The sequence below is a fragment of the Polypterus senegalus genome, chromosome 14, assembly GCF_016835505.1.
Source record: "Polypterus senegalus isolate Bchr_013 chromosome 14, ASM1683550v1, whole genome shotgun sequence".
In the NCBI taxonomy this organism is placed as follows: Eukaryota; Metazoa; Chordata; class Cladistia; order Polypteriformes; family Polypteridae; genus Polypterus; species Polypterus senegalus.
Window position 1 is genome coordinate 70,990,837 of NC_053167.1, and position 19,782 is coordinate 71,010,618.

The 19,782-nt window shown below is 36.2% G+C and overlaps 1 protein-coding gene across 13 annotated transcripts in view; it reads left to right on the plus strand.

The window, feature by feature from the left end:
- Positions 1 to 19,782, plus strand: part of st3gal3a (ST3 beta-galactoside alpha-2,3-sialyltransferase 3a) — a 394,364-nt gene that overhangs the window by 310,567 nt on the left and 64,015 nt on the right. For 11 of the 13 annotated variants that reach the window (XM_039776580.1, XM_039776584.1, XM_039776587.1 and 8 more), the window contains one exon: positions 8,030 to 8,228. In XM_039776580.1, the coding sequence (XP_039632514.1) occupies positions 8,030 to 8,228 (199 nt within the window). The remainder of the gene's footprint in view (positions 1 to 8,029; positions 8,229 to 19,782) is intronic. The other 2 variants (XM_039776588.1, XM_039776590.1) reach the window with 1 other exon arrangement.

The window sequence follows — 19,782 nt, forward strand, 5'->3', positions numbered from 1 at the left end:
GCATCTCCTTGTGTAAAGTGCGCCCAATGGTTGAACGATGCACAGTGACTCCATCTGCTGCAAGATGATGTTGTAGGTCTTTGGTGCTGGTCTGTGGGTTGACTCTGACTGTTCTCACCATTCGTCACTTCTGTCTACCGAAATCTTTCCTGGGCTGCCACTTGAGCCTTAACTTGAACTGAGCCTGTGGTCTTCCATTTCCTCAATATGTTCCTAACTGTGGAAACAGACAGCTTAAATCTCTGGGACAGCTTTCTGTATCCTTCCCCTAAACCATGATGGTGAACAATCTTTCTCTTCAGGTCATTTGAGAGTTGTTTTGTGACCCACATGTTGCTACTCTTCAGAGAAAATTAAAGGAGGAGGAAACTTACAATTGACCCCTTAAATACTCTTTCTCATTATAGGATTCACCTGTGTATGTAGGTCAGGGGTCACTGAGCTTACCAAGCCAATTTGAGTTCCAATAATTAGTTCTAAAAGTTTTGGAATCAATAAAATGACAACGGTGCCCAAATTTATGCACCTGCCTGATTTTGTTTGAACAATTATTGCACACTTTCTGTAAATCCAATAAACTTCATTTCACTTCTCAAATATCACTGTGTGTGTCTCCTATATGATATATTTAACTGACATTTTTATCGTAACAACCAACGATTTATACAGGAAAATAATGACTATTAACAAGGTTGCCCAAACTTTTGCATCCCACTGTATACACACACACACACATATATATATATATATATATATATATATATATATATATACACATACAGTAATCCCTCCTCGATCGCGGGGGTTGCGGTCCAGACCCCCGATAGGTGAAAATTCGCGAAGTAGAAACCATATGTTTGTATGGTTATTTTTATATATTTTAAGCCCTTATAAACTCTCCCACCCTGTTAACATTATTAGAGCCCTCTAAACATGAAATAACACCCTTTAGTCAAAAGTTTAAACTGTGCTCCATGACAAGACAGAGATGACAGTTCTTTCTCACAATTAAAAGAATGTAAACGTATCTTCTCTTCAAACGAGCACCGTCAGGAGCAGAGAATGTTAGAGAGAGAGAGAGCGTGACAGAAAAACAAACAATCAAAAAATCAATACGTGCTGTTGGGCTTTTAAGTATGAGCACCGCGATAAAGCAGCCGCAAAGAAGGGAGCAATGTGAAGGTAGTCTTTCAGCATTTTTAGAGTAGCCTCCGTATCTTCTAAACAAACAGCCTCTGTGCAAACAGCCCCTCTGCTCACACCCCCTCCGTCAGGAGCGGAGAACGTCAGAGAGAGAGAGAGCGAGATTAAAGCAAACAATCAAAAAATCAATACATGCTTTTGGGCCACCGCGATAAAGCGTAAAGCTGCATTTCTTAGAGTAGCGTCCATATCTTCTAGGCAAACAGCCCCTCTGCTCACACCCCCTCTGTCAGGCGCAGAGAATGTCAGAGAAAGACCGAGAAAAGCAAAGAATCCGCTCGGGGAAGCACATCGTATATCATTGAGGAGTTTTAGTTAATATGTAATACATGCTCTGATTGGGTAGCTTCTAAGCCATCCGCCAATAGCGTCCCTTGTATGAAATCAACTGGGCAAACAAACTGAGGAAGCACGTACTTTAAATTAAAAGACCCATTGTCTGCAGAAATCCGCGAACCAGCGAAAAATCCGTGATATATATTTAGATATGCTTACATTTAAAATCCGATGGAGAGAAGCGCGAAAGTCGAGCGATATAGCGAGGATTACTGTATATATATATATATATATATATATATATATATTTCCACACACATATATACATATATATATATATATATATACACACACATATATATATATATATATATATATATATATACACACATATATATATATATATATATACACACATATATATATATATATATATATATATATATATATATATATATATATATATATATATATATATACTGTATATAGGAAAATCCCCATGCTTCGCAGCGACGAAGTACTGCTTTTACATTTTTATCAAGAAGAAAAGAAAACCTTTTTAAACTGAGGGAAAATATACCAATAACTGTCTGTTAAGGATGTTTGTATATCACATTGTCACTTCAGCACTCCGGTTGTAATATGACCGAGCTGCGCACTGAGCTTACTTTTGAGAATGCAACGTATAGTTGTCCAGGAGAAAAGCAATGTTGCCTCAAATCAATGACAACATTTTGTAGGGTCTGTCCCTGAGACTTATTAATTGTCATCGCGAAGCAGAGCCTTACTGGAAATTTGAGGCATTTGAATTGAAATGGGAGATCAGAGGGTATAACGGTGATGCGAGGAATACATTCAGAGTGTGGCACTCTGCTGTTTTTTTGTGTAGCTGCCTTCACACAGCTTCTCCACTGCTTTATAAACGAACGCCATATAAAGCCGTCGTTTCTCCTTGCTTCGCGGTTCTGTACTCTTTTAGTGTTCGTTTATTACGATTGCTATAGTTATTGTGTAGCTATTCGAGACTTACTTTACTGTTCAGTTACCCATTTTCTTTATTTAATCCGCAGCTTGTACGCTATTTTTTGTTTTATTACGATTATAGATATTTATTGATTCTCTTCTTTAGCTGACTGCCTGCTCTTATAAGGGGCTCCGCTGGTTTTTTGTGAAGCAGCCTTTACACAGCTTCTATAGCTTTTATAAACGAATGACATATAAGGCCATCCTTTTTCCTTGCTTCGCCAAGGAAGCTGCCTTTTTATTTAATTTACAGGTTCTCAGCTGTTTTATTGTTCGTTTATTACGATTGTTATAGTTCTCTTTATATAGCACGTTGTCAGTTCAGCACTCCGGTTGTAATATGACGAAGCTGCACGAGCTCACTCTTAAGAATGCAATGTATAGGTGTCCAGGAGAAAAGTAATCTTGCCTGAAATCAATGTCAACTTTTTGTAGGGTCTGTGGAGCTCAGCTCGGAGCATATTCTTTTCCTACCTTGTCAATTGTGTAATGCGTTTTTTGAACAGGTTTGATGCATGGAAGTGATCACTCGTACTGCGTTCAGTCAGTTCACGTGAGCCGATCTTTTGTGTGATGTTGCGATGTCCACGGCTTTATTTAATGTTAGCTAAGACCCGGCACTTAAAAGTTTCTCGCTACAGCAATTTTAACTCCGTTACAAAGTGATCCAAAGTCTCGTTTATACCTCGTGTCTTCTCATTAAACTTGTATCTTGTGAGTAAAGTATTTGACGAAGGCATGACAAACGGCAGCGGGAGTGTGTCCATAAACTTAATTTAAACTTACGGTTTACACCGTGCTTTGTTTCCGCAGTAGCTGCACTTATGAATATGCTTGTATGTGTTTTTCTTCAGCGCTCTTTGGGAGCTCTTCCTTCTTTTCTACATACTGCGTTCACAGTCAGTTCACGTGATTACGTGGGAGGCGTGATGTGACACGCAGCTCCGCCCCCCACGACCATCAGGCTAAAGTCCATTACAGTATATGGAGAAAAATAGGTTCCAGTTATGACCATTACGTGTAAAATTTCGAAATTAAACTTGCCCAACTTTTGTAAGTAAGCTGTAAGGAATGAGCCTGCCAAATTTCAGTCTTCTACCTACACGGGAAGTTGGAGAATTAGTGATGAGTGAGTCAGTGAGGGCTTTGCCTTTTATTAGTATAGATTGAAGATTTATTCTGTTGTATGTATTGTACTGTATTATATTGACCCCTTCTTTTTGACACCCACTGCACACCCAACCTACCTGGAAAGGGGTCTCTCTTTGAACTGCCTTTCCCAAGGTTTCTTTGATTTTTTTTTTCCCTACAAGGGTTTTTTTGGGGAGTTTTTTCTGGTCGTCTTAGAGGGTCAAGGCTGGGGGGGCTGTCAGGAGGCACGGCCTGTTAAAGCCCATTGCGGCACTTCTTGTGTGAGTTTGGTCTATACAAAAAATAAATTGTAATGTATTGTATATCCAGTAAATCAAACACGGGGAGGGCGAGCAAAGTGAGCAGGGGGCGGAGCCTCCTAGTATTTTAATATAAATATTTTTTGTTCTCTAAGTGAAAATTGATAGTTAAAGTAACAATGTAATGTACTCTTTTTCTAACAATCACATCTGTTGTACTGTAAAATGTTTAGACACATCATAATTTACTACCCAAGAATCTTTATATTTATTTTAATGTATTATTGGGGAGTTCTGCCTAATTAGAAATATGTTTAAGAATCGAGTGTTTTGTGGAAGGAAAGAAACAGCAGGAATCCTGCTTATCAAATATAGAGCTGGAACAAAATTATGCTGTAAAACCTCACTTCCTTTCTGCCTCGTGTGCATTTTCATTTGAAAGTGCTCCATTGTGTTCCATACTGATTCTGATGAATATTTTGAAAACACTTGCAGTTAGAAGTGAGATTAATAGATATTCAACTTAAGCTTAGGCCTGAAAATCTGATGTGCAGTGTTTTTATATTTAAACTGTGAAATTCATGCTTTTTCATTCCCATTCTTACTTTTCTTGAAAGCACTGTAAGTAATCATAATCAAAATATAAAATTATTTTTCCCAGGAGCAAAATTTGGCTTTTTACAGAAGCCTGTCAATTAGATAGATAGATGCACACACATTCCCGCACTATGGTCTGAACACACACCAGAATGAGCAAAAAAAGGAAATTAAAAAGAAAGACTTACTTAACAGTCACAATAAGGCATTATACAAGTGTATTGCTGTTGGTATTAAGGAGGCCCAGTAGAGTTTCATGACACACTTCTGCTGAATAATTTGTTGGCTGAAATTCCTCAGAGTTAGTGTGTTAGAGAGAGGATGCGCAGCATTGCTCATAATGGCATTCAGTTCTGTTTTAATTGTCTCCTTTGCTATTAACTCTAGGGGGTCCAGAGTGCATCCCATAACTGAGCCTGTCTTTTTTATTAGTTTGTTGATTTTGTGGGCCGCTCTTCAAGTGACATTAGTGGCCCACTACACCACAGCATAAAAAAATCACAATGGCCATCACAGTTGTATAATATGAGAAAAGATAACATTGCCCACATTAGAGGAATGCAGTCTCTTAAGAAAAAGAGCCTGTTCTGCCCTTTCTTATATAGTTCTGTGTTGTGAGCGCAGTTCAGCCTGATTCCCAAGTACTTGTAGAAGTGGGCCACCTGTAAATCCACTCCCTGAGTTGTGACTGGACATAAAGGCTCAAAGAAATTTTGGTTGGCAGTCAGATTTTGTTTGGGAAGTTCAGACCTTTTGTTTTGGTATTTGTTGAGTAATTTTCTAATGTTCTCATTAGCAAAATACATATGACAGTTGCTCTGTGTTATACTAAAAAAACAGCAATAGAAATTAGAGTGTCTGTGTGAATTTAAGAGTGATTAACCAGAGTATAAATGTGTGATTTAATAAATAATCATGGAAAAGATAGATGTAGTTAATGTCTGTAATTGTAGGCTGTGATAAACTTTTAGTTTTTGCTTTTAAAATGAATAATGTTCCCTCTATACAATAACACCATGGTAAGCCTTTGATCAGTAGGAATACACCTGTGATTTGTGCCTACAAAGATGTAATTGTTATTGTACTCAAAGGGTAAGGGTTTTTGGTCCAGGTGATGTATGTCTTAATGCGTGTGTTGACATAGGTGCCCTTAATTACACCCATTTTTCTCTACAGTATTGAAAACTAGAGTATGGTTTAACGGTAAAAATCAGATAGCTACAGAGTGTTCACTGTTACCAACACAACTTAAAACATCAAGTAATTATTTTTTCCAATATTTTTACTTCTACTAAGATGCTTCTTATATTTTATGTAATGGAATGATATAAGGATAATTATACCATCAATTTTAGGGAATGTAGGGTATAGAGTATGTTAGCTAAGTATGTCTGGAGCTAGAATTGTTCAGAATTCAATTCTGAGCAGGATATTTCACATTTTACTAGACAATTTAGTATAATATAGAATTATGCAAATTTATGTTAGTATTTTAGAATAGCTGACTTCTGTTTCCACCAAGATTTTTGTCAGCACACTAAACCATTTTTATTACTCCTCAAAAATGACTGGAAAACTAAACATGCTCACTACTGAAAACAAAAACATGTTGAAAGTCTTAAGAGTACTTTCACCCAATCACTGACCAGCAGTGAAATTCCAATCACAGTTTTGTACAGCATTCAAATTAGGACAACTGTTCAATCAAGAAATTAAATATGTTGCAAAAAATGTCATTTACGTGTATACACAGAATTCATGACTTTTTCTGCTACCACATATATTGTATGCATCTTTAAAAAACCAAACATAATGACTTAAAAAGTTAGTTTAAAAGTTATTATTCCTTTAGTGTTTAGTAAAGCAAAGACTAGCATACCAGCAAATCAGTACAGTGAAGGAATTGGGTGGTAGGGGATTAACAGTCATTAATCTGGCCTTCATAGTAACAAGTCAAACATTACACCAAAGAAATTAGTACAGTACATGGAAAGAATTTATATTTTTTCAAGCAAGAACCCATAGAACTGTTGTTTTAAGTGAGACCTCTAGGCAGCATGGCATGGTTCCTTATGTTACAAAAGCCTTATCCTTAAACACAAGGTACAGACTTGACTTTGAATGGGACATATCAGGTGAATAATTTCACTCATTCGTACCAGGTTTTGATTTGTCAGCCTATATAACAACATCTTTCTGCATTATTAAAGAAATCAAAACTACTTAAGAAAACCCCACAGGTGTACTGTATATCATGCTAATGAATCAACAATATTTAATGCACAAAAATATATTTAGCCATATTTAAAAGTTAAAACTATTGAAAACATTGATGAATAGCTGACAATTTTAAGTAGTATATTCCTTAATCATTTGTAGTGTAAAATATAAAAATGTGAAATATTAAGTAGCATTCTATGTAGAACTCCCCCACTTTTTCAGTCCTGATTGTAACTTCACCGTTTATCATATTAGTCATTTGCCTCTATGTTCTGATATTTAAAAGCGCCTATACTGTATTAAAATATTTTTTATGCAACTAAAAGTATGTTGGTAGTGTTTGTTCTTTTGGTCTACCTTAAATTCTTATATCCTTTCAATTAGTAAAAGCTACTGGTTAGAATAAAAAATAAGGTCATCCATCAAACCTACCTTAACTGTATGCTTTAACAAACAGTGTACTGTAATTTTAAATATTACAATTTTTTAAGGCATTATTTCATTATAGTTTATTCTCCTTGAAAACTGCATGTGAAATAGATTGACTGATTGAGTTACATTTCCCAGCAACCATACATGATATTCTAGAAAACTGAAGGAATTGTTTTTCTTGCACATTTCCTAATACCCAAGTGCCATTTTCTGCACTTTCCATCCTCATATCAGTTTTCCTTAATTACTTTGTCACCTTGTATGTGACTTTAAGATATCCCAGTTTTTGTTTGTGTTTGTTTTCCCATTGGTGCATTAGTTTATAGTCCATCGAAAGGTGGTTTTGTGCCTGCTGTATCCACGATAAGTCTGGCTCCATTAAGGATTTCCAAAGAAACTAATTTCTGGAATATTTGTGAATAATAAAATAATCCCATCACACTTGCTTTTTTCCTGCTTGACAGGATAAAATAATATTTCACCTCTCTTTCAATCATCAAATTTCTTCTTACTTAATGTGCTTCCACTAGTCCACAAGAGATCTCTCAGCTTTTACTCATCTTATTATTCAGTTAAATCATTGCTTGGGGACCCTTTAATTTTTTTCTTAAGCTGTTATGATTTAAAGCCACATATTTACTGCTAATCTCCAATGCATTCTATTGATTGCATCCTTTTCTTAGGATCCAGCTGGCACTTCTTTACTAAGCCTGCTGTATATTCATGTTGTGCCAAACAAAGTACATTTACATTTCATTATGGTACTTGGAATTTCATGCCTTTTTTGGCCGGGGGTATACTTTATTATTGGTTAAAACTAAAAGTAATTGAAATTCTGTATATTTGTTTGTACCTTTTTAATGATTCAAATGTTTAACTTACTTTAGGTTGAATGAGGCTCCAGTGGTTGGATTTGAGAAGGATGTTGGCAAAAAGACAACAATTAGAATCACCTATCCTGAGGGAGCATTTCAGAATCCAGATCGATATGAAAAGGACTCTCTTTTTGTCTTTTCTGCTTTTAAACCCCTTGACTTCAAGTGGCTGAAGCAGGTTATCAACAAAGAAAAGCTGGTGAGAGCATGGGTGAGCTGTCATTGAACAAATAGCCGTCAGGTGGCATTGAAAAGCTTGTTACTTTATTATTTCAAAAAAGCATTAGGGCTGTTTTAAACTTTTGCATTGCCTGAATATATCTAGCATTGTTGGTCAATCATAACATCAGCCTCTTCAGTTTATTTCTGAAATGCTAGAGAGTTTTTTGAAAGTAGTGAAAAGTAATGATCTTTATTAATTACACAGAGTATGACACTGTATACTTTCTCTGCTTGACACTTTTTGAAAGATTAACCATTAACTGTCTGTTTTTATTATTTATGAATGTATAATTTTTCTCAGTTCATTATTTTTCTACCTTAGTTTTGTTAGTATTGGAATAGTTTTGGCATTGTAACTTGTTTGATTTTAACCATATTGTATTATTGTTAAATTTTATATTTTTTTTACATAATTTTTGTAGCTTTTGTGAAAGATTACAATTTGTCAAAATACTTTGCTGATAAATTATTATTTTTTGTCACCATATGTGGGAATTTGGAGTGCAGTATTATTTTTAAATACTGAGAAATAATTTCATGTCACAACAAGCCATAAAGCCATCGATACCCTGACAAAATGAATGATGGTAGGATGACTGATAGCTTTGTGTGACCCAATATAGCATAACCTTGTAGCTAGTATATCAAGATCAAAAGACACATAAAGTCCTTTTGTTCAAGTGACTTGTACAGCTGCACAACACAGAGTATATCATGAAAATTAGCCTTGTAGTAAGAAAACATTAGTTAAGTAGGTAAGCACATTTTAAATACACCATAAAAAAACAAATGAGTGCCTCACATACAATGATATGAGATGATATATGTGTACTGAAAAATTCTTTATATATAGTTATTTGAGGATGTAACTGAGGCACAATTGTTAGCATTGCTGCATTACAGCTTCAAGAGACTGGGATCAAATCTTAGCTCAGTCACTGTCTGAGTAGAATGTTAATGTTCATTTTGTGTCTGTTTAGGTTTACAAACTAAAGTACTCCTCTTAAAGTCATGCATGGTAGGTTATTTGGGAAATTTAACTTGGCTCATTGTGTGTGTCTGCTCGCGATCAACTGGTATTGGGACAAACTACAGCCCCATTGGCAATAAATTGGTCTAATTGGGTTCAGCAATGAATGGATGGGTCTGATAATGGATGGACTGAAGAGTTCTGATAGTGATAGGATGAAGAAATAGTTAACTGAGCCATTCATCCATGATTGGTTCCTGCTGAATATTAAGCTCTGCTCCCCCACTGCCAAGCCCCATAGCTCTGAATTGGACAAGGCAGGTACAGATAACAAATACAGTGATAGAAGGCCAATAGTTACATTTTCAGTGCACTAAAAGAATGCTCCTATATCAGTAGTACATACATGGAGTAGGTAGGAACAGCTACTTCAGCCATATAGGCATATGCCAAACATTTCTCATTCATAGTTGATTTTGTTTGTTTGTTCTAGTACTGTAGGTACAATTGCTGGTCTTATGTGTCTTCAGGTTGTAAGTGGGGTATAATTTACCATTTTAATTTCCGCACTCCTTTTGTTAGCTTCTCCTTTGAGATAAATAATTAGTTTGGCGGTCCGATCCTCCGCTACAGAAGCTGACTCTTGAGACGCGGAATGTCACCTCTCTGAAGGGGAAGGAGCCTGAGCTAGTGCGCAAGGTCGGGAGGTTCCGGCTAGACAGAGTCAGCCTCACCTTGACACACAGCTTGGACTCTGGAATCAATCTTCTTGAGAGGGGCTGAACTCTCTACCACTCTGGAGTTGCCCCCGGTGAGAGGTGCCAAGCAGGTGTGGGCATACTTATTGCCCCCCGACTTGGGCTGTTCATTGGGGTTTACCCCGGTGGACAAGAGGGTAGCCTCCCTCCACCTTCGGGTGGGGGAACGGGTCCTAACTGTTGTTTGTGCGTATCTGCCTAACAGCAGTTTGGAGTACCCACCCTTTTTGGAGTCCCTGGATGGGGTGCTAGAGGGCATACCCTCTGGGGACTCCCTTGTACTTCTGGGAGAGTTCAGTGCTCACGTGGGCAATGACAGTGAGACCTGGAAGGGCATGATTGGGAGGAATGGCCCCCCCCAGTGGTGTTTTGTTATATATACTCCGAAGACGACCTTAATCCCACTAACATGCCTTCCAATGAGGAAGCAGAGCCTGGGACTGAGGTCACCGAGGTGATCAAAACGCTCCTTGGCAGCAGGGCCCTAGGGTTGGATGAGATACGCCCGGAGTTCCTCAGGGCTCTGGATGATGTGGGACTGTCTTGGTTGACATGCCTCTGCAACATCACATGAACATCGGGGACATTGCCTCTGGATTGGCAGACCGGGGTGGTGGTCCACCTCTTTATGCAGGGGGACCGGAGGGTGTGCTCCTACTAAAGAGGGATCACACTATTCAGCCTCCGTGACCTTCAGCTCTCTTTGGATCGGTTCATAGCTGAGTGTGAAGCAGCTGGGATGGGAATCAGCATCTCCAAATCAGAGACCATGATCCTCAGCTGGAAAATGGAGTGCCCTCTCGGGGTTGGGAGCAAGATCCTGCCCCAAGTAGAGGAGTTCAAGTATCTTGGGGTCTTGTTCACGAGTGAGGGAAGAATGGAGCGTGAGATCGACAGCCGGATTGGTGCAGCGTCCGCAGTGATGCGGGCTCTGCATCGGTCTGTCGTGGTGACAAAGGAGCTTAGCCGTAAGGCAAAGCTCTCAATTTACCAGTCATTCTATGTTCCTACCCTCACCTATGGTCATGAGCTATGGGTAGTGACCGAAAGAACGAGATCGCGAGTACAAGCGGCTGAAATGAGTTTCCTCCACAGGGTGTCTGGGCTTTCCCTTAAAGATAGGGTGAGAAGCTCAGTCATCCGGGAGTTGCTCAGAGTAAAGCCGCTTCTCCTCGGCATCGAGAGGAGTCAGATGAGGTGGCTCGGGCATCTGATCAGGATGCCCCCCTTTGTGAGGTGTTCCGGGCACGTCTAACCGGGAGGAGGCCCTGGGGAAGACCCAGGACACGCTGGAGGGACTATGTCTCCCGGCTGGCCTGGGAACACCTCGGGATTCCCCCAGAAGTGCTAGAAGAACTGGCCGGGGAGAGGGAAGTCTGGGCATCTCTGCTCAAGCTGCTGCCCCCGCAACATGATCAAGGATAAAGCGGAAGAGGATGGATGGATAATTAATTTGCAAAGATTCTAAAAGAAAGAAGAAAAAACTATGGTAAATGTGTTGATGTGTTTGTATCATTTTTGATACAGCATCACTAATGCATGTTTGCCAAACAAAGGATTTGGTAAGAGCATAAATGGAGTTTGTAAAGAGAGTCCGGTCTCAGCCAAAAATATTTATTTGTAAGAGAATATCAGTTAATTTCACTTTTAAATGAAAAACCAATGAATAAGATGTATGGAAGGCATAAATGTTGGATATGTAAATGAATCGATGCAGATAACATATTAATAAAAAAATCAATGGAACAATGAAAAAAGAATCGGAACACATTGTAAATGCACACAGATTTCCACAAAACAAAAATGGAACTCGACAAAAATGAAAATAAGCAATATTGTTGGTTTATGGCTCTTTCGGTGACATGAAAATATGTCACTATGCAGAGTACCAGAACACTTTTGTAAAGCACTGAAAATTGAGCAATTATAAGTTTTCAGAGGAAATATTCAGGCTTTCAAAGATGAATTCTATAGAACAAATCAGCAGTTATATGGTTAAAAGATGATAACATGGCTGGCATTGCTAGACATTAAATTATAAGAACAGCAAGATAAAAATGTGCCTGATTTGTTGAGTTATTCTCTTCCTTGCAACTTCACTGTAAAATTTGTCAGTTGCATTACTCCATTTTATTAACATGATGCAGTAATGAAAAAGTCAATAACATAGATATGTCTGTAATTAGTCTGTTATTCGTCTTGTGTGTAAATTTAATAAATATGCATTTGCAGTACATCTCGTAATGAAAATTTTATGTGTGCTTCAAGCTATGCTCTGACCCCCAGGACTCAGGGACAGAAATGTGGATTCAGAAAATGAATAATTGGCTCATCGTCTAGTCATTTATTGTATTATTCTCATCTAGCATGTTCATGACTTAGGCTTTTGTTATTTAATTGCAATCTCACTTTGACTGGTACCATCAAGGAGAAATTAACTACTTTAAATGTAATGTTGGCCAGATTTGTTTATTCAAAATACTAGTGAATGAGAGTTTCGAAAAATGTGTTTTCAAAAGTGGAATTCATTTGTTGTTAGTACTTTATCGGAGAAGCAGCCATTTGTGTCAGTTTGAATGACTGACAGCTGCTGAATTGGCTCCATAATTGACAGACCTCTTTTACTGGTTGCCTGCCCCTTATCTACTTTTCTTTTGTCAAGGAGGGCAGAAAAATGAATGAGTTCTATTATTTATGTTATAAATAGACATGGCTATAAGTTTTGAAAATCAAGAAAAGTTTTAACTTATGAGTCGAGCTCTGAATGAAAGTAAAGTTACAGACAGCTCTGTGTTCAAACTAATTGCAGGCACACTGCATTGTGTGGTCAGATAACCGCTGAGCAAAATCAGACTGCAGGTCAGTCATACTACAATTTCTTTGTGCAGGAGAAAAGTCATATTGTATTCTTATCAATTCTGACATGTGCCAGCAATTAGCCCTTCATCGTCAAATGTTAAGACTAAGACTCTTAACAATTAATGCATTTTATATACAAAATTATTTAACAGTGGTTGCCTTGAGCATTTGCCCTGCTGTGGTGCCCCTTGCACCCACACTCCTACATTTCTGGACGGTCAAAACCACATCCCACCCTCTTGCAGGTTGTCTATAGAATTCAAGATAGAGTGACATGGTGATTCAGTCCCCTTTCTATGGTTCCAGCTTTTCCATAATTAAAAGTGTTTATTAATGAAAAGATTTCTAAAACAAAAACATTTTCACAGAGTTCAGACCTGTTAAGTATTCAGTTAAAGTTCTAAATATTTGTTTCAATTTAAGTCTAAATAAGCAAATGATGCAAAAAGTGAAATTTAGAGTTAGTGAAATGTTGAAGATATTAAAAATGTCAGATTACTGGTGAACACAATTACCCTGTGTTCATTATTTTTCTCCAGCTGCACAACCCAAGTCATGATGCCTGTTTTTTGTAATACTGGTGACTTTTATTCCACAGCAAACATCTGTTCATATATATTTTTTTTAAATAACACCAGGTTTTCATTGCCTGGTGTTGCAGTACAAGTAGCCTTGTTTTACACACTTGCCTTGGTAAGTCAGGTTTTTAAACAAGTAAGACGTTTATTCACGTTTATTCCATGCTGCTTGAAGAAAAGGTTTGTCCTAGTGGAAAAAGCATTTTTGTGCCAAAGTTTGATGAAATATAAAAATGTCTTTATATTCATGATGGATCCACATTTTACTTATTCAGAGTTGTGGAAATGAATACAACATGAATTCTACTGATTGGAATTCTTCATAACACAGCTTAGAAATCAATCAGTTAACAATTGGGTTTTAATAAGTTTTATGCCCCCTATCTTTTTCCCTCTTTGCACAGATAGTAACAAAGGTTTGATCTAATGACAACAGCAATTATATTAAGTTTGAACAAAATAATTTGGTAAATAAAATTATGTAACTTAACTCTACATCTACTTTATAGTTTGCATCACAGATCATTTCATTAGGAGAGTTCTGAAAATGTGCTTCGCGAACTGGATGGTATCTTGAAGCCAAACAAATGTAATTGGAGCAAAAAATAAACCTCTAATCATTTCTGCCATTCAAACTCTTCTGTGTTTCATTAACAAAAGTAATTTGGTATTATTATATATGGAAATGGTTTTTATACTTTTGGTATATACCTTTGCTTCTTATTAATTCACACTTTTGGACTTACCTATATGAATGTTAATAAGAACAGAAAAAGTAAATGTAAAATGATATGAATATTAATATAATGAAGGGCTTTGCAATAGTGACAAAACTGGCTTGTGTGCAGTATTCGCTCCGCATTGGAATATATTGTGAAATAACCTGACTGAAGTATAGTCAACTGTTTCTGTAAGACCCCAGAATCCTGTGGTGTCTTTTAAATTCCTTGTACCATTCTTCAGGTAAAATATATGGCCATAGAATGATTCTAAAATAATATATTCTGTCTTAAAAATGTATGAAATCTTTTTCTGAGTGAATGGACTGTGCACTACATACTGCACTAAGCAAATGCAGAATTCAAAAGGAATGGGTAGTATTAAATGTTATTAAAAGTTTGATCATTTTTAAGGGACAGGGGATGGTGCAGTCATTTTTCATTTTGTTTGCAGAAGCTATACATATTGGTTTATATTTCATAATTAAATTAAATTTCGTTGTCTTTCTTAATTAGACCAATTATTTAGTATTTTCACATATTGTATAATGTTTCCTCAGCTCATCATAATTTTCTTTGGTACATTTTCGTTATGAAAGACATCACCAGGGGCCTCAAGCATAATGCCGTGCGTAGAATTCACACTATAACATGACGTAAGCACAAAAGCAGAAATGTGCTTATGCACAAAAAAATCCAGATACATAAATCTGTGTGAACGCCAACACCACGTTCAGCGTGAAAAGTAACGCACGTGCCTGCTGTCATGCCCCAACTCCTCCCAGAATTACGCCTCCTTGAATATGCAAATCAATATAAATAGCCTTTAAGCTCAGCCTTCTGTGAAAAGACAATGGCAAAAGCAACAAAGAAAATAGAAGAATTTCAGTGAATACCAAGTAGAGGCAAGGAAAAACATACTATTTGTTGGTTTAAACAGTGGTATAAACAACAAGGAAGTTGATCGAGTGACATAGCATGTTGGAGAAAAGTTCACAAAGTCGCACAGTGCCCGAAATAAAAAAAAGAAGTTGTCACATATCAAAGTCGCTGTGAAAAGGCAAGTTGTAGCCCACCGTCTGAGTGTCATATGAAAGCTTATTAGGGTACAGAGGAAAAAAAGCACAAAATGTCAACTTTAATCTCTAAATTTCCACTTTAATCACGCATTTTATTTTGTCATTAAAGTAGAACATCATAAACTTCATCTTAAAATTGTTTAATTTACTAGTTTCTCAAATCCCATTGTAACTAAAGTAGCACGTTAAATGCTTTGTTTTGTATTTGATCTTCTATGTGCTCTATGTATGTGAATCACTACGTGCTTCCGGGCTTTCTCTTCCTCCGGCAGGACACAGAATCCATTACATTTGTAATATTACAGCTCTCTGAATAATTAAAATACTGAGATGTATACGTGATATCATTTTCATGATGATAGGAGTTAAAGCATGTTATTAAATATGGGAACACGGCGGCACAGTGATTGTTCATGTGACACGCAAGATGCTTGCTGCGCCATGCTCTACCTTCAATGAAATACTTTATTGTAGCAGTATTGTCTCTTTCAAATGTACTAAACCTCCAATTCCTGTCTTTTCTTTTCTTTCTCCAAATACCCAATCGCCACACAATCAGCTCTGTAATAGATGTTAAGCCATTTGTAAGCTTAGAACGCTGATTCTTCAAAACTGTTAAGGATCATTGAAATATCTTCGTAGTACTTGTTCAATTATTTGATCCATCTATCCTTCCAGTGTTGCGTCAGCACCAGCAAGAATACAGAGCGAGGCAGGAACAATCTGTGAATGGAGCGCCAACGGCTCGCTAGCGCTGTGGCACCGTGTCCTCACATGTTTAATTATTAACAATATAGATTATTTAAATTAATTTAAAGTGAAATATATATAATATAATAAACTTAAATAATAATAAATAAGTAAACTTTTCTGCATTTCATCTTAAAAATGATATCATATGTAAGTACGCGCTTTATAAAGTGGTGCAGGTTGTGCAATATTATAACTATCGCAAGTTTACAGTGAAGTAATTATACTTATAAGTATATAGTCATAAGTCTACAAGGAGCACTTGATGGACTGATTGAGTGCGTTTAGAGTTCTTGGGATGAAACTGTTTCTGAACTGCGAGGTCAGTACAGGAAAGGCTCTGTGAAGCGTTTGCCGTGTGAGAGCAGTTCAATAGACAGCATGGCTGAGGCAGCGTGTGCTTGATGCTGTATACTGATAATTCTCTTTCCAATCAGCTGCTGTACAGCTGTGATTCATACCCCGATACAGTGATATAAATACTCCGAGTATGACAGGGTATGAGCTACCGTGGAAATGTGCTTGGCTTTATGCCAAGTTTAGGTTTTATACATCATGATTTGAACATGGAAACGTTCTTACGCAACATTTTTGTGTACGCACCATTTATACATCAGGCCGCAGTATTTTATTTTACTGCATTCCAGTAAAATACTGCAAAAAGTATAACTAATTTGTACTGGAAATATATTCAGTCTTACTCTACAAATCATATGTTTTTGTTATACCACTTACTTTGTTGTTTTTCCTAAGGTTTTAAATTGCTGTGTAGATAACTCCGACCTGGCAAACACAGAATTCTTAATTTTAAGTTCAGCATATAATGCATTTCTTGTCAAATCATCTGTTTATTTATGGTTTGGAGGAAGCCATGTAGTACTGAAATGATTAAATGAACTGCTTTGTCAGCATGAGAATTACATGTGGTCATAACTCATGTCATGAATGATCACTTGTTTGAAATGAGGAAAAAAATGGAAAAAAATTTGAACAGCTGAGAAAAGAATTTATCAAAGTGCTTTACAGATAATAATAAACAGAATGTGTACATCTGTTGTATCAAGTTGCTGAATTCATGTTTTATTGATAAAATTTCACAAAATGTTTCAAAGGGTTTACCTGTCTGGCAAGGAGACACAGATGGTACATAATGCTTCTCTCGAAACTTCATGTTACTAAAAATTCACTCAATAGAAACTGTACATATTGAAAGATTTTCTCAATAAATAAATACATTTTATCTTACAGAACACAAAGTAAATTTTCACAAGTAATGTAAGTTTAACTCCATCTCTACTGTCAGTATTAGGTTAAATCTTAACTAATTCTACATATTAGAGAAAAAGTCACTTTTTCTTTTCTTTTTTTTTTTTTGGGAAACCATTACATTTAACATTGTAAATTAGAGCCCTTGTCCGCAATATAACAGCACTTAGCAGTTTATGTGGAACTTACTGCTGCAGCATCTGAAGTGCAGATTCTGTGCATCGGGTAATACAGTTTTGTTATTTGTTGTTATTTTTCCTTTCCTTTCTCCTTTTGCATTTTGCTTAACAACTCTCAGCTCAATTGAGCTATACCATACAACAAGATTATGAAAAACTTGTTATGCTGTCTGTTCATCTGTACTTTCTTGTGGCTGTAGATGTTGCCATCTACAGTACTATATTTTGCCATTCCAAGTTGACACTTCTCTTGAGTTAGCACATGTTTTATTAAAAAAAGTCTGAATTAAAGCTGCAGTAATTGGAAGCTTTGCCTATCATGGCCTATAAAGATACAGGTGGAAAATATTTGGATAATTGAAAAGCAGAACTAGAATCCGTGCAGCTATTGTTTTCTTGAAAATAATATTGTTAGCTATATGATTCAGGAAAACAAATATTTTATTAGAATTGTAGAATCTAAAGGTTTATAGGGTCATTATTGTCACATTCACAGAGTACAGTGAAAATCTTAATCGCATGTGCTAAAGAACATGCACCACTCCATCGCCGCTGTCTTCTGCCATGATTATAACTAACTTACGTCAAACCTCCTGTCATGTTTACATGAAAGGAATTACTAGATAATACATAATACATGGCTAGAATATATAATTGAGACTGCAGTCAGTTACTTGATGCAAATAATAATAATAAATTATTTTAGACATTCTTCTGGTAACCTGTGAGTTTTGTTTCCCTACTCCAGCAAATCAATAAATAAGTGAAACCTTTGAGACTTGTCAAAGCGTACACAGCTACATATTAAACACATATTATAACTACATTACAATAGGGACAGAAAAGAGTAAAGAGTAGCTTCAAGTTAAACTATAATATCAAGCAGAATGACAAAACAGCCGACAAAAATTGCAAGTAGCAGAATAATAAGAATAATTTTTGCAATTTTTTTCAACCTTGCAACATCTATTTCGACTGTATTATAGAATACTCAGTGCAACAACTTTGAAATTTGCACATTAATTTGATTTCCATAAAATATTAGAATCATACACTGAATAAAATTATAAAACCATACCACATGTCCTCCAGGCAATTTGAACCATCATAGAGAAACTATGGTGTGTTTGGTATTGTACATTCGCTGATTTTCTGAGCCTACTAAATCCAATATAGACTCAAAGAAAGACATTGCTCAATCCTGCCAGCACTGGGTAAAAGGCAGGAGCTGGATGGTACATCAGTCTGTCAAAGGAGTTACTCATAAGTATCCTCACACTCAGCAATATTGGGTCAGCCAGGAGAAAGTAGGTAACATAATAAGCACATCTTAGAAATATTGGAGGAAACTATTGTACTTAGAGTAAACCCTTATGTACTCAAAGAAGCTAGCTTACACATTTCACATGGATAGTAATCAGGTTTCTTGTAGCTAAGACAGCACTGCTAAGCACTGACTACGTTTCTTCTACAATTGATATATATATATATATATATTTTTTTTTTATATAGCATGAACGCATTTTAGGTAATACTGTGTATATTATCCATCTTTGCCTTTTCTCAAACTGTGTGATGACTATGCAATGCTTCTTTCAGTTTTGTAGTTGGTTTATTATTATATATATATTTTTTTAATAATCAAGGATCAAAACAATAATTTGTTCAAAAATAAAGCCTATATCATTTTATTAGGAATTTAGAACCGGTATACTTGTTTTAAGGAAACTCGTTTCTTTATATTATGATTAAGTTTTAAAAACGCGATGGTGAGCCTAGCGGTAGGTTTCCAAATATATCTTTTTTGACATGTTTACATTTTAAGTAGAAGGAATGCAATGCTTTTCAAAGTGTTTTCAGCTTTGAAAACAATTTCCCGAAGAATTCCAAAGAGATTGTGAACATGCATGACAATGCAGACTCAATGTCAAAACATATACAGTGCTTAATTTAAAAGACCTGGCTTGTGAGTTTTTTTTCTTTGGACGTGAAGTGAACCAGTTCAACACTTCGAAAAGTTGCACGTGGCGCCAAAACCTTGGGAAAATCCAGTAAAACTGTGTAAATACCTTCTGTAGATATGGAAGTGTTAAAACAGCAGTAATAAAGAAACAAGTAAACATCATAGAAAAGAGTTAATTGACTTAGTTGTAATTTGGTATCTCATTTAACCTGATTTAATTAAATAGTGTTGAGTCTAACAAATTATAGTTTAGTCTAAAATAAAATTTAAAAAAAGCTTTTTAATTTAAATTACAAGAGAACATCAATTATCTAAACTAACTAATCTAAACTGTATTTTGATATACAGTATAAAGTATTATTAAAAAATAAATGATTTAGGAAATGGATTGTAAATACTTAGTCATCTTGTCTTTGAGTGAC